This window comes from Embiotoca jacksoni, unplaced genomic scaffold (genome assembly GCF_022577435.1).
Source record: "Embiotoca jacksoni isolate LCO1_2020_lvr unplaced genomic scaffold, fEmbJac1.0.p SCAF_31, whole genome shotgun sequence".
In the NCBI taxonomy this organism is placed as follows: domain Eukaryota; kingdom Metazoa; phylum Chordata; class Actinopteri; family Embiotocidae; genus Embiotoca; species Embiotoca jacksoni.
In genome coordinates, this window is record NW_027185383.1 from 1,331,347 (window position 1) to 1,345,559 (window position 14,213).

A 14,213-nucleotide genomic window follows, 5' to 3' on the forward strand; every position below is an offset into this window, starting at 1 on the left:
GGGGTATTTAAATCAGTAGTGTCACTGGTTAATCCCTAGTGCTGCAACAAATTAGCGAAATTATATTCTTGCTGGTTCAAGTTTATATTATAGTCACTAACAGTACTATATATAGGGAATTGTAATTTTGACATGGGGATGGATACCATGAAGGAATCCCACATTGGTGCCGGTTCTGGTAATGCCAGAACAAAAATTTCAATGAGATTCAATTTGTATGGCAGCAAAAAAAAAAAAAAATTACTACTACGAGGAGCACTGTCTGATTGTTATACAATGCAGACTTTATTCCACAAACAGACATTTCAGCACATAGCCTAAAGAATAAGATAAATTACATTTTATGTAAAGCTTCTGGGGTGCAGGATAATTGGACTCACTTGGTGTTGGGATATTTTATCCAGTAGACTTTCTCCTGTTAAATAAACTGTTCCCTTTGTATGTAGTCATCCCCCAGTTCTGTCTGCCTATAATTCGTAAGTACTACATAAATATACTGTTATTTTTTTAGATTACTTTTCACAGAGATACAGTACATCATTATTAATATATATCTGTATGTAATATTAATACAATGAATTTTTTTTAAAAAGCCTTTGACCATTTGACCACAGTATAAATGGAAAAAACAGCTATTTTACTGTTTTGAAAATCCTTATTTCATCCTTGTATTAAGCTGTCGTACTCTGTCAGCTTCAGACATCAAATATTAAATCTATCATTTAAAGAACTAGCTTCGGTTCCCATGTTCTGTTTTCCAGTGGCGCAGTGTAAATCTTGTGGTTACAAGTTGGATTAAGGATCTTTAAGAACCTGGGCCGACGACCTCATGGCGAGACTTCATGCAAGCTATTTGGAACTCTGCATGAGACTGTCTGTCAGACCAAATGGAAGGCAGCAGGCTGCCGCTCGAGTTGTTTAGTAAAAATAAGTGTGTACTTTGGCCTCTTCACCCACCATCCCCGCTTCACAGAGCTCTCTCTAAAACCACTGGGGAAAGTGAGAGTACCAATTTGTACATGTAGCACGTTGAGCTGTTTGTTGCGCGACCCTGCTGAAGCACTGCAGCATGCTAATGCAAATTCATATTCGTGTCCGTTTAGGTCCTGAGAATTTTTTTCTTTGGAAAAATATGCTGTTCTTACTGGTTTAAAACATCACCCTCCTGGTAGTTTTTCTACTGTGTCTGTCAAGGAATGTAGCCTTTTATGTCTGATGTGCCGGTGCGAAGAAAGAAATACGCAGGAATTGGAAGGTTTCATTGACAGTAGTTTCAAAAGGATCCAAAAAAACAACATAGTGGAAGCAACTGGTAATAATTAGTGAGTAAAACTATTATTTTCATCGAAAAGAAAAAATGAAGAACAGCAGAGGGTTGAAAATGACATGACATTTGTTCATTACCCTCACCTGTCAGGAGATTCAGGATCAAAGCAGGTCTTGAGGACGTCGGTGATATCCGGGTCACAGCAGTCTCCATCATCATAGTCATAGTGTATACTGTTGCACTCCATGTTACAAACCCCATCCTGTCGCTTCCAGTTGTAGCAGGGCCCCAGCCTGAGGCAGTCCCCTCCATCGTGGCCCGTCCTCGGGTGGTCGCACTCAGGGTCACATTGACGGTTTCCAATCTTGCCAATTCGACAGTTGCTGAGGATAAACCTCTGTCGGAGGCTGGAGTTTCTGACGGTGTGGACACTCAGATCCAGGGTGATGTTGTAAGGGCGGAAGGCCTCAGTGAGAGCCCGGTGCTGGAGCTGGATCTGGGTCTGCGTCACGGTGGGGTTTCCACCGTCGTCATTGGAGAGGTTGACGATCCGGTAGCGAACTTGCTTGGGGCTACGAAGCTGCCAGTTGTTGTTGTAGCCAAAGATGATGTCTGTGTTGTCGCAGGGTGTCAGACCACAGGGTGGCGGCAGGAAAGAGGAGACAAGTTCTTGATCAGGGACAGGAGTGGTGATGATGATTGGATGAAGGCCGACTTTATGTGGAGTCCAGAGCTGTTTCACCTTAAAGACAGAAGCAAGCAGAAGTATTCTTAACATTATCTTTAATACTCTTAACATTACCTTTAATACTATATCCAATTCCAATGTACATAATTAAGTAATGCTATTGAAAACTAAAATAATCTCCCCAACATATATTTTGCCCAATATGATGACAACTGAAACAACTATTCTCTGGAAAGACTCAACGACTGAATGTTAAATATAGGCAGTACATTAGTGAAGTCAGCCCACATCGCCAGGATTGGCTCGCTCTTGTCAATTTGAAGTGGCCGTTTCAGTAAGTCCTCATGGGAGCGGGCATATCCCCACAGGACCACGCCTCCTATGTAGCCCCTGAAGCTGTGTCCCTGATCGGATAGGTTGCTGCCGAGAAAGAGGGTTCTGCAGGTCTTCATGAAGGGGCTGTAGAGATTCCCCGACTGGAGGCTGCTCTCTCCCACCTGAGAGGAATAAAAAGGGGAAACAACAGCCAAGAAGAGGGGCATGAACTAATTTCTCTTTAATTTATTGTGTTATGAGTAAATAATGATTAATAGTATCATAATTCTTTAGACCAGGGGTCTCCAACCAGTAGATTGCGATCTATTCTGTAAATCAAAGGAGCTCTCCGAGAACCAGGTTGGAGAACTTGCTTTAGATCTTTTAAGAGGAACATATTAGCAGTAAGCCGCTCAAGTTTTACAGCATTACAGTGTTGAGGTAATTCAGTCATATATTATACCTATTCTGCTCCCTGAATGCTCTGATTGGCAGACACTACAATATGTCAATGACAAAAGTAGCAATGGAAAGTAGGCAAAAATGTATCCCCGGTAATATCAACAAAAAACGACTTAAACTGAATCAAAAAGTAAGTCAAATGACACCTGTTGTCCCCTTTTCTCTTTCCTCTCTTCCAGTGAAAGGACCATTACATTCTTAGTGTCCGAAGATTGAAGTGAAAGGACGTTTAGTCGGGGTTGTTTTTGTAACATCATTGTGTTTCAGTAATTGAAAAAACTGAAGTTGACAAGTTCAACCATGCATCAAAGGTACACACCTTAGCTCCGTCAACATACAGGGTCATGTTGTGGCCGTTGTAGGTGGCCATCAGGTGAGTCCAGACATTTGCTCGGTACTGTTGGTGGCTGTTCACAGTGGTGGATTTCACAGCTCGGTCTGTGCGAAGCGTGAAGTAGAACCGTGCATCTTTGGTGCCTTCTGGTTCCTCCGTGCGAACGCCTACTGACCAGCCCTTCTCACTTAGCGAATGGGAGCAGTTGTCAAATACACCTAGGGCACAGAGTAAAGGGCAGAAAGTCATATATACATATATATATATATATATATATATAATACCAGAAAACTGGTGGGAAAAAAGACCCCAAAAAAACAAGACAACATTCAGCGTTCACCTCAAGAAAATGAATAAATAAACACACACACAAACAATCTTCCCAAGTGATTGTACTCCTGTGGTTCCAGGGGGACAATGAGAGATAGAGGTGCACAGTGGCTGAGACACCGATAAAGAGGGTGAGACAGAGACAGAGAGAATACACAGAGCCAAAGACAGCGGGAGAGAACAGAGAGGCACGGGAGGACGGAGGTATTTCACTAAGCCAAGGCAAGGCCCTGATGTTTCCATCTGCTGTTGCAACAGACACACACAGACCCACATCTGCTCCCCAGATGTCAAACACTGGGACAGCGAAGGGTCAGGGAACCCCTTCACCCTCCTCAACGCTGTATGTGTGCATGTATATGCTTACATGTGGCTGTGGGTGTGTAAAGAGGGCAACTGTAGCAAAACATCCCCGTGTAGGTGAGCCAGTTTCACGGTTAAGCATTTAATTCAGTTAAAGAAAGAAGCGTTGGGAAGCTATAGATTTGCTAAGTGAATTAGTTTATACTGCGTGTAGCCTGCTGTACTACCAAATGTAATCACTCAGATACATCACTGTCAGTCTATGTTTGTGTGACAAAGAAATCCTAAAAGTGCAACATACAACACTAAAACACCAAGTCAACCCGTAGTGCATTACTAAACATGCACCAAAGTCATTTCCTTTAAAATCCATTGCATTAGATGGTACATTATGATGTAGTACATTATTTGATGGCACACAGCAGCAAGAAGGTGTTGTTTTCACTGTTTCACGCAACTGCAGATGACAACATTTTGTTTGGAATGCAAAACAAGAAGGTTTATGGGTCTTTATTTTGTGAGACATTTGCACTACTAAAATTCCTCTTCACTGGGGTCAGGGTCGTTATAAATGATTATTCTATTACTAAAGTAGATGCTAATGTTTTGCAGCTGTTAAAGATTTATTTTGGCCACTGGGTGGCAGCAGAACCAGTCGACAACGACACACTGATATAATGTCAACATCTACTGTTGTAATGGCGATTATGTTAGCAAACAATTGGCTATTTACACATTTTGAAGACAGGGAGCAACATTAGCATTCACTTAGCGTCATGTTTATGGCTCATACAATATTCAATCTCCAACAACTCGGGAGGGAAATATTAAGTTTCTTTATCTGCTAAATGCGCCACTTTGTTAGTTTGCCCGTTACAAACTTTGCCAGATCTTTCCCTGCTGGGCAGGTCGTGTATCAGAGCTTCTTTGCTGAATTGAATACCTGTTAAAAAAAAAAAAAAAAAAAGGTAACGAGGTCAGTGAGTTGCAGGCCAGAAAACCAAAACAATGAGCTGAAAAATGGTAAAATGCTCTGTCGGCACAGAGGGACACTGCTGGTGATAATTACGAGGTCCATCGCTCTTTAGGGCTGGGCAGTACTGTATATCGATATCATTATCAAATTAGATATCGTCTTATATTTTGGATATTGTAATATCGTGATAGAGCCCGGTAAAATGGCAAACATCTGCCAATCCACAAGAGGGCGACATGTCTTTGTGACGCCTGGCGTTGCCTTGGCGTGAGAAGACGCATGTCAACTGAGACAGGTAACGTGATAGAGTTCATGTGCTGTGGAGCTTCTTGCAGGAGGCCAGCGAGTCTGAGAGAAGACAATTCCTTTAAAACAATAAAAAAAATAAAAAAAATTAAAAAAAAATTTGTTTGAGTGTTGTTTTTTGCTAACCACGTTTTTTTTTTTTTTTTTTTGTTTTTGTCACTAACACTACCCACATGCTTTTCACATGTTTTTGTAGTCCTAAACCACATGGTTTTGGACGCCTCGACACTGCCACGCTGTCCTCTTCTGGACTAGTGGATTAGTGCAGCATTAAAACTGCTACATGTAGAAATGTTGGCTATTAATTATCATTTAAATGCTGTGATTAACACAATTTCTAGATAAATAATAGATTCAGTCTAAATTTAGAGGTCACTAATCAATTTTGTGAGAGACCATGTCGTACACCGAAGTAGTTAATCTCATAGATGACATTGCATATTGAAACATGAGGCTCCGCAGTACTATTTAAGGTAAATACAAGATTTCTATCAAAAACAAAGTTTAAATATGACCTTTTTTTAACACATAAAATGGGTATGAATTATCAGGTGGTGTCATATAATATCAATTATAATAATATCAGGTCATATGTTGAGCCAAATGCAGTACAATAACTATAATACAGCACTTATGGAAATGTATAAACAGTGTCATGATTGTATTGTTTGTCAGGCGACCTCCTCTGAACTGTATTGCTCACATCGTTCTGCAACACATACAGTGATTCTGCAGCATCGGGTGAAATGTACAAACAAATAGATTTATAAGATCATCAGTGACCATTAGAAGTCAAACCAATGTCAATGTCATGTCTGGCCAAAACAATAGAGGTTTGTTTTTCACTGTATTTGTCAAATTCCTTCAGGACACTACAAAGAGAAAGGCCCAATGCCACAAAATGCCGCCCTCACATAAGGAAGCAATGAGGGGAAAAAAGTTGAGTAGTGGAGTCAGATCTTTGATCAGAGTAAATGTGAGCGGACATAACAGTTTGTGGTCTCCCTCACTATCTGGACAGCTGTGGTGCTGCACCATAGCACTTTTATCCTCTTCAATTTGTTTGATGTATGTGTCATTCTGTCAAGTGTGTAGCTTTTCAAATGCAACATTCTTGGATGTTGGAAAAACAGTGATGTTCGTCTTCATGTGAGGAGGCTGCAAAAATGAAGGTTTCATTGGATCAATGTGTCTGCAGCCACCGCTCTGAATCAATGGAAACCCAGAGCAAACTATGAGGGGCGAGGCTGAATGAAACACACCCTGGGGATTTTTACTGTTATGTAACCACGCACTTGTAGATGTAGAGTCTGGGTCTTCAATGAAAATAGCATTTAGTTTGTTTTGACAAAAAATTGCACAAAAACAATGTTATAGCCATCAGATAACTCACTATAGATTATTGTGGAGGTTTTTAGCTCAGTGTGGACACTGTATTTAACACCTGCATCTTGTGATGACCTTGTGATGTATAAAGCGCTGGGTCAGTTAAACAAAGCACAGGCATTAATCATCACCATTATCATTAATTATAAGAACCTTCATCCTAAACAGCAAGGAATCATTACTGTGGTCAGTGTGATCAACCATTATCCTTATCATTATCAGCCATCTATATGTTCACATTCATCATTATAATATTCATCAGCACTAGAAATTATCAACATGGTCGTATTATCATTATCACAGTATCCGGTCACACTTATCATAATTTCATCGTCATCATTGTTACTGTCATTATCTAATTATAGTCATCATAATTATTACTGTTGTCATTAGAGGTGTAACCAGACCCTTAAAAAATGCCCAAGGTCAAGAGATCATGCTGGGGGAGAGTGAAGTGTGTATTTAAGCCAAGGTCCACTCTTTATGGTGTTGCTTTGTTGTTCTTTGTCTTCCTGTTTGTGTATTTAATTTGGTCATTCGATTGCACTTGAATTTTTAGGGAGGATCAGTAATTAATGTAAGAAACAAGATTTGGCTTTCATTTGAGGAAAAACAGCAATTGTTGCCGTTCATGACTGGAAAATGGAAATGACCCACACACCAAAATTGTATTACTAAAGTATACACAGTTTACTATTTAAATTTGTTTCGAATGCTGACACATTTTGGAAAATAAGCCTCATTGAGAGCACCTGAAAAATACATTTCGCACCCTTTTTTGTTTTTTTAAATAAGCACCTCAGGACGTGCAGAAGAAATATATGTAACCACGGTGAACTGTGTTTTTGGAGTTGATAAGTGCCGGTCCATGAGCTGTTATTTTAACACAGCATTCAGCACTCAGATGTATAGCCACACTCACTCTAAATTCATGAGGCTATTGCCAATATTGTTTTGTTTTTGTTTTTGTTTTTGTTTTTGAACATAAAGACTTCACGTAAACGATCTTGACACTGAACCCTTAGATACATTTTCTTACATTTTTTTGGGCCCAAAAAAATACAGAGCAGGAGATTTTACTGTTGAAAAGGAGCTTTGGACCAACTTTGAATTGGTGAAATAATCAAATGAAAATTTCTGTAATGTGATTTAGTTTTACTTATTGGCCACCACATACAAAAATCCCAATATATCTGTAAAAACCAAATATAAGTCAATACTGTATAACAGCCGAGACAATGTATCGGTCTTGCTCTACATAGAAGTGCAACTGTCTGGCATTTGATATATGACCATCAATGGTAGCTGATAATTGTCACTCTCATATAAATCAATATTGTGAACCTGAGCGATCACATTTAAGATGCTGAAAGCAGAAATGTTTGGTAAAGGACTTAATTATTATTGTTAACAACCCCATTTGTCAGTCTGTCATTCATCAGTCATCTCATGGTCTCAGCACTTATCATAACACCACCACATACACTGATCATTGTGATTTCTGTCATCACTGTCACCATGACAGAACCCAGACTTTGTGTGAAAAGCAGCCACTGGAGGCAATTTCTTTTTTTCTAGGAAACTACTACATATTTCACAAGACCATTTCACACAGTACAAGAAACTGAACTCAAACTCTGATAGGACGACTGGGCACAAGATATGAGGAGCGTACGGGACTACAAGCTTTATGTGTCAGAATTGAATTCACTTTAACAAGGTGGGAGGGAAGAAACAAATACGTGATGAGCAGACAGGTTACTGCAGAACGGAGCCTGACTTTATTAAGGACACTTACTGACGCTGAATAGACAAATATGTTAACATATAAATACACAAAAACTAGGCAGAGGTTGCGGTCAAAAAGCTTGTCACCATAACATTAGTCTGAGCGATACATCGATATTTTATCATAACTTGATTTGAGACTAGATATTGTCTTAGATTCAGGATGTTGTAGTATCCTGATTTCACAGAATTGTTGTCTTTTCCTGGTTTGAAAGGCTTCATAACAGTAAAGTGATATCACTTTCTGAACTTAACAGACTGATTAAACTGTTCTATTATTTGTCTTTACCCCACTTTAATCTTCACATAACTGATGGATATATCAAGAGTCTCATTGAGTAGACATTTTGAGAAAGCACTGCAATATTGTTGGATTGTCAAACTTGGTCAACAATATCATAATATTTGTCACCCAGCCCTTCTATATAGCCTACAGACACATTGGACCAGTGTGAGTGGGAAATAATCACTGTGCTGTCACTTAGCAAAGGATCTACCTCCATCATGAAGCCATGCGACGTTTTGTGACATGACAGCAGTGGAGGATGAAGTATTTAAAATCTTTACTTCAGTGAAGGTTCTATACTGCACTATAAAAAGTCCTCCATTCAAAATCCTTTCAGTAAAAATATATATACAATAAGTATCAGCATCAAAATGTACTTAAAGTGAAAGTACTTATCATGCAGAATGGCCTATTTCAGAATCACACATATAGCCTATTATATTATTATATATGTTATATCATATATATATATATATATGTGTATATATTATAATTATTGATTAATTCATGTGCACATCAATTTAATGTGACAGCTGGAGCTAATTATAATTATTTGACACACTGCTGGATAACTTAATATGTAATAATACAGCATAATTTATGTCATTAATATAAATCTGAAAAATAATGAGTAACTAAAATAAACGTAGTTGCTGGAGTACATATTTGTCCAATAAATATAGTGGAGTAAGTAGAAGGTGGCATAACAAGGAAATAGGCTGTAAAGTACAAGCAGGCTACATCAAAATTGTACTTAAGTATGGTAGCTACTCAAATGTACTTGATGTAGTTATCAGGCCTGATATTCACTACCATCAGTGATGCAGTAATAACCAGTTTGCACTTACCTGCTATGACCGCGGGGTTACTCTGTCCGCCCTCTGGCTTCACCCACAGCTCCAGACTGAACGTGGCCCTCGGCAGCTCCACTCCTGCTTCCAGCTTCACCCTCAGCTGCTCCCGGCGCCCGCTGAAGTACAGGGCCGTCATCCAGGAAGGGGGCACTCTGGGCAAGGGGCTCCCCCAGCTACCCCCGGGCAAGCTCGCGTGCGGATACCCTTCTTCCACCTCCCCGGAGTAGTCCTCTGTAGCGTTCACCGGGGTCTCCGTCGAGGACTGGAGGTCTCCATCCTCTTTCTGCAGTTTGTGGAGGACCTGGAGCCCTCTGGAATCTGTTGATCGGGTGGGGAAAACTTTCTCCCAGCTGGAGTTGCCCTCTTTCTTGTAACGAAACGTCCCGTCGAGGCTGCGGGCTAACCTGGGGCGAGTGTCGCGTGGAGCCCGCCCGTCTCCCGAGGAGGAGACACTCTTCCCGGCGTCCTCAAGGAGAGACGTCCCGGGCTTTTGCGCGGTGTCTCTCCCGAGATAATTTGCGTCTCCCTCGTCATTTCTGGAGCTTTTCTCAAAGAGGCGTCTGTGCAATGTACTAACATATACATCCCCCACTCCCGCCGCCGCATCCTCGGTGTCGCCCCAGCCTCCCCTCTCGAGCCGTGTCACCCCGGTGTCAAACCTGCACCCTCCTGCACAAACCGCAGGAGTGCTCTGAACAGTGAACATCTCTCTCCGGCTCGTGTGCGTCCTCGGACGGGCCGCTGGAGGGCGGTGTTGGGACGGGGAGAGGGAGCGGGGCCGCCGCCGGGACCTCCAGACGCCGGAGACGGTGCAAGGTTCACCTGCTAGTCTGGAGAGCTCACTGTCTGCCCGGTGGGCCAAGGCGTGTTTGTACCGGCTGAGTGCACCGGAGCGGACCGGGCTGAGCAGCCACGTGTTAGTAATGAGGACAAGAAAGACAGCCAGTACCCTGATCAACAACATTTTCTCAAGTTAGGGAAGGGACTTTGTTGAGAATTAAAGGGGGAAACGATTTGAGTCTTTTTCCAGGAGGTCTCACACCAGACTGTCGTTATTGGGTTTATTTGTGCATATTTCCTCAGCAATAAAGAAACTTCTATTTAGTTTACCTTTTTGGGATTAATAATTAACCTATTTTAGTAAACAAGGTAATCAAATATCAGTGCATTCCAAAGAGGTCAAATTATGAAGAGAATGTGACATTCAAAGTTTATCACATGGACGTATTGCATAGGAGGTTCTTGGTATATGATAGGTAGGCTATCAATTTTGAATAAAGTAGATGTTTACTCCTGAAGAATAACATCAAACATTCAGATCTTCAGCTAAATCAACCTAAATTCTTTGCTGGTGCAGTGTCTACTCCTGCACTTTGCGCGGACATTCAGAGGCGACGGTTTGCCTCCTTTATATTTACTGTCTGCCAAACCCGGTAGCCTCTGATATTTTGCTTCTGTTCACAGGTAAAAAATTAAAAAAAAAAAAAAAAAAAAAAAAAAAAAAAGCCTAACTAGTTTTACCAGCCTTTCAGTTGACCTATAACCTATGACCGATAAACATATTTGTTTTATTACTGAGGAAAATGAGGATGCAGCGATGAATTTTATTTGAATTAATACGTTATTTAAAATCCGAATTTAATCCTTATTGACGTTGACCTCCCATTTCTTTTTACCTGAGCATTGCGGCATCATTTAGTGCGTCCTGTTCCAAAATCTGACTGCAAGGTGAATCAGAGTAACAAAGTCAACTCCAGAGGCAAAATGAAGCGCAGTGCAAAGTGCCAGCCCTAAAACTGCTACCCTACTTGTTGAGCAGAAGCTGTCCAATAAATTCTGAGAGGACAAAAATATGAGTCCAATAAATCACAGTTTGGCATCTGCGCGTCAGCTCCTCCTTTGGTTTTGATGTGCGTTTCTGTGCGCTTCAGAGAGACTTGCTGCTGCTGTTGCTTCTCCTCTGCACCGGTCCATGCAGTAGTAGTAATATCCTCCTCCATTCACTCTCACTCTCTCTCTCTCTCTCTCTCTCTCTCTCTCTCTCTCGCTCTCTCTCTCACTCATTCTCCAAAGGTTTTTTATCAGGGAGCCCCTGCCCGCCCTGACATCACCGGTAGGGGAAGTGTGTTGGTGGTGGTGAAGGGGGAGGCGTCCTACCCTTGCTTCACACTTGAGTTTTACAAGGGAAATCCTCTTCTCTCTCCTCTCCTCCCCACCCATGTGCTATGCCTCCCTCTGATCCAGTGTGGAGACAGGAAGGGTGTTGTAAAGTTTATTTATGCATTTATTATTCTTGTCCTGACCTCATCCATCAACCTACCCATCCATCCATCCATCCATCCATCCATACACCGACAGTGGTGGAAGAAGTATTCCGAGGCTGTACTTGAGTAAAGGTGGAGACACAAGAGTGTAAAAATATTGTGCTATTCAGACTGTTCCTAACAGCAAAATGCTGCGGTGGAATGTAAACAAGTACTCAAGCAGCTAAATGCACACCTCAGAACAGCGGTGTTTATTTCATTATATTCCACTAGGCTACATGTTAGAGGGAAATATTGTATTTCTTACTCCTCTGAATTTATTGGATGTTTATTTACCAGTATTTGGCAGATTTAGTTACATGAAAAACATGTGATGCAGCTTTAAAATATGTAATTCCCCTAATAGATTAAACCTTCCACTGAACAGTAAAGTTGTCATCTCTTCCTACGACAACAGTTTCAGTAAATGACATTTGCATATTAATTTACTTTGATACTTCAATTTTAACTCATACTTTTTTAAAGTGACAGTCATTTTCAAATCCGGACTACTTCTAATGGAATATTTCTACATTGCAGCATCTGAACACTTTCTGCACCTCACTAAATGCTAAAAATTGCAAGTAGATTATTATGGTGAGTGCCATGTAATAAAGTTATTAAGCAGAAAATATGGCTTCATTTGAGTAACATTGTACGTTATTATTTGTACTGATGTATTTACGTGTAGAGTGTGTTACTGCCGCTGTAGTTGGCCAAGGTGGAGCTGTTTTAAGTACTGGTTCAATTCATTACATTGCATAATGTTAGGAGTTCTTTATGTGTAAAATCTTACAGAAGAAGAAAAAGACGAGAACATTTGCTACATATTGTAGAGTAGAAGTATTAATTGGAATAATGGGAGGCTCTCCTGTCAACGTGGTAACGGATGAATGATGGTGGAGGTGGTTGAGATGGGGTTGGAGGGGTGTTTGTTCCTGCTACAGTAACATAAGTGTGTTTGATCTTACCCTTGCTACCCCTCATTCTCTTTCTTCCCCTCTCTATCCCACACACACACACACTCTCACACACACTCTCACACGCACACACACACACACTCTCACACACACTCTCACACGCACACACACACACACACTCTCACACGCACACACACACACACACACACACACACACACACACACACACACACACACACACACACACACAAGTGAAGGAGGTGAGGCCTAAGCACCCATTTCCCTCCCTTTTTTTTTTCTCTTCCTTTTTCCTCTTTTCTCTGGATCTATTTTTCTCACTCACTCACTCCCTGGCTCTCCTCAGTGGTACAACGCGAACAGGTACAACATCTGTCTTGCACATGAAAAGTGTTTTTGCAGGTTTTTCACATCCAAAAATGCTACCTGTTTTGTGCCGAACTCTTGAGCTGGACTCGGCCTATAGGAAGGGCAGAAAAGAAGGACTGAACAGGGAGAGGAAGCATCGGGTGAGAGAGAAATGACAGACAGGAAGATACAATGAGAAAAGAGGCATTTTATACAATAATGCCACAGAAAGTGGAAATATCAGAAATACATTTGAGCTCCAATTTAATTGCTTTAGCCATATATGGATATAAAAAATTGCTAATCATATTGCAAATCATTGGGAAAAACTACAATGTATTTTCTACATGCATCTGCATGCAACAAACTATAATCATTGTATTCTCAAAGAAAAACAAAAAAAAAGGTCTACTTACTCGCTTTTTCTGCAACTTTCAGCTGCATCATAGATTTTGCCCAGTGTGAGCAAATTCTATCCTCTGGGGAAGACTGAGAGATGTGGCTGAAATCTCTCCAGAAAAGCAAATAGGAGGATTTTTTTTTTTTTTTTTCAAGGTCTTGATATTGTACTTTGTGTTTTTTTTTATTTAATTTTTCTACTGCGAACGTGTGTGTGTGTGTGTGTGTGTGTGTGTGTGTGTGTGTGTGTGTGTGTGTGTGTGTGTGTGTGTGTGTGTGTGTGTGTGTGTGTGTGTGTGTGTTTTTCCATATATGCTGTCACATTTACATCAAGCAGCCTGGTCACTCATTGTCACATTCAACAGTGGAGAAACACTTCTATTTTCTTGTATTATATCATTCCTGCTTATAAGCAGCAGAATAGGTCACTCTGTTGAGCACACTGTCAGTGAATACCACACACTTTTAGGTTTGCACAGATTCCAATAATATCCACTATTTTAAGTGTTGCAGGACCCTTTAATATTCTAATTTTTTGCCCCTTCAAGCCAACTCTGTGTTTTCACAGCTTATCATATATGGATGAATATATGACTCACGACAAATACCTTGCAAATGGAAAAATAGCTTTTGGCAACATGTGCAGGACCTCTAACTCAAAACACAGGTGGACATATTGGGATGTTTCCAGACACTGCAAATAAAATATATACTGATTTTGTAAGTGCTAAAAATCTTTCTACCTTTAATATACTGTCAACTGCTTGTAGACTTTTGCATTTTACCACTCTGTGATTTTAAAGCTTCCATACTTTTGTGGTATTTGTGCAGTTGTTTTTATGATTATGATATTTGGATGAGGTCACTGATTATCCACTATCTAAGTGGTAATTAAATTGGAGAACAGGCTGCCATAGGCAGCTGTTATTG

General features: G+C 40.7%; 1 protein-coding gene across 1 annotated transcript in view; it reads right to left on the minus strand.

Annotated features, from left to right (window-relative positions):
• Positions 1-10,259, minus strand: part of pappa2 (pappalysin 2) — a 74,826-nt gene extending 64,567 nt beyond the window's left edge. Inside the window, exons 1-4 of the mRNA XM_069164652.1 lie at positions 9,290-10,259; positions 3,052-3,284; positions 2,225-2,452; positions 1,411-2,009 (exon numbers count right to left, since the gene is read on the minus strand). Of these exons, the coding sequence (XP_069020753.1) occupies positions 1,411-2,009; positions 2,225-2,452; positions 3,052-3,284; positions 9,290-10,259 (2,030 nt within the window). The remainder of the gene's footprint in view (positions 1-1,410; positions 2,010-2,224; positions 2,453-3,051; positions 3,285-9,289) is intronic.
• Between the last annotated feature and the right edge of the window lie 3,954 nt (positions 10,260-14,213).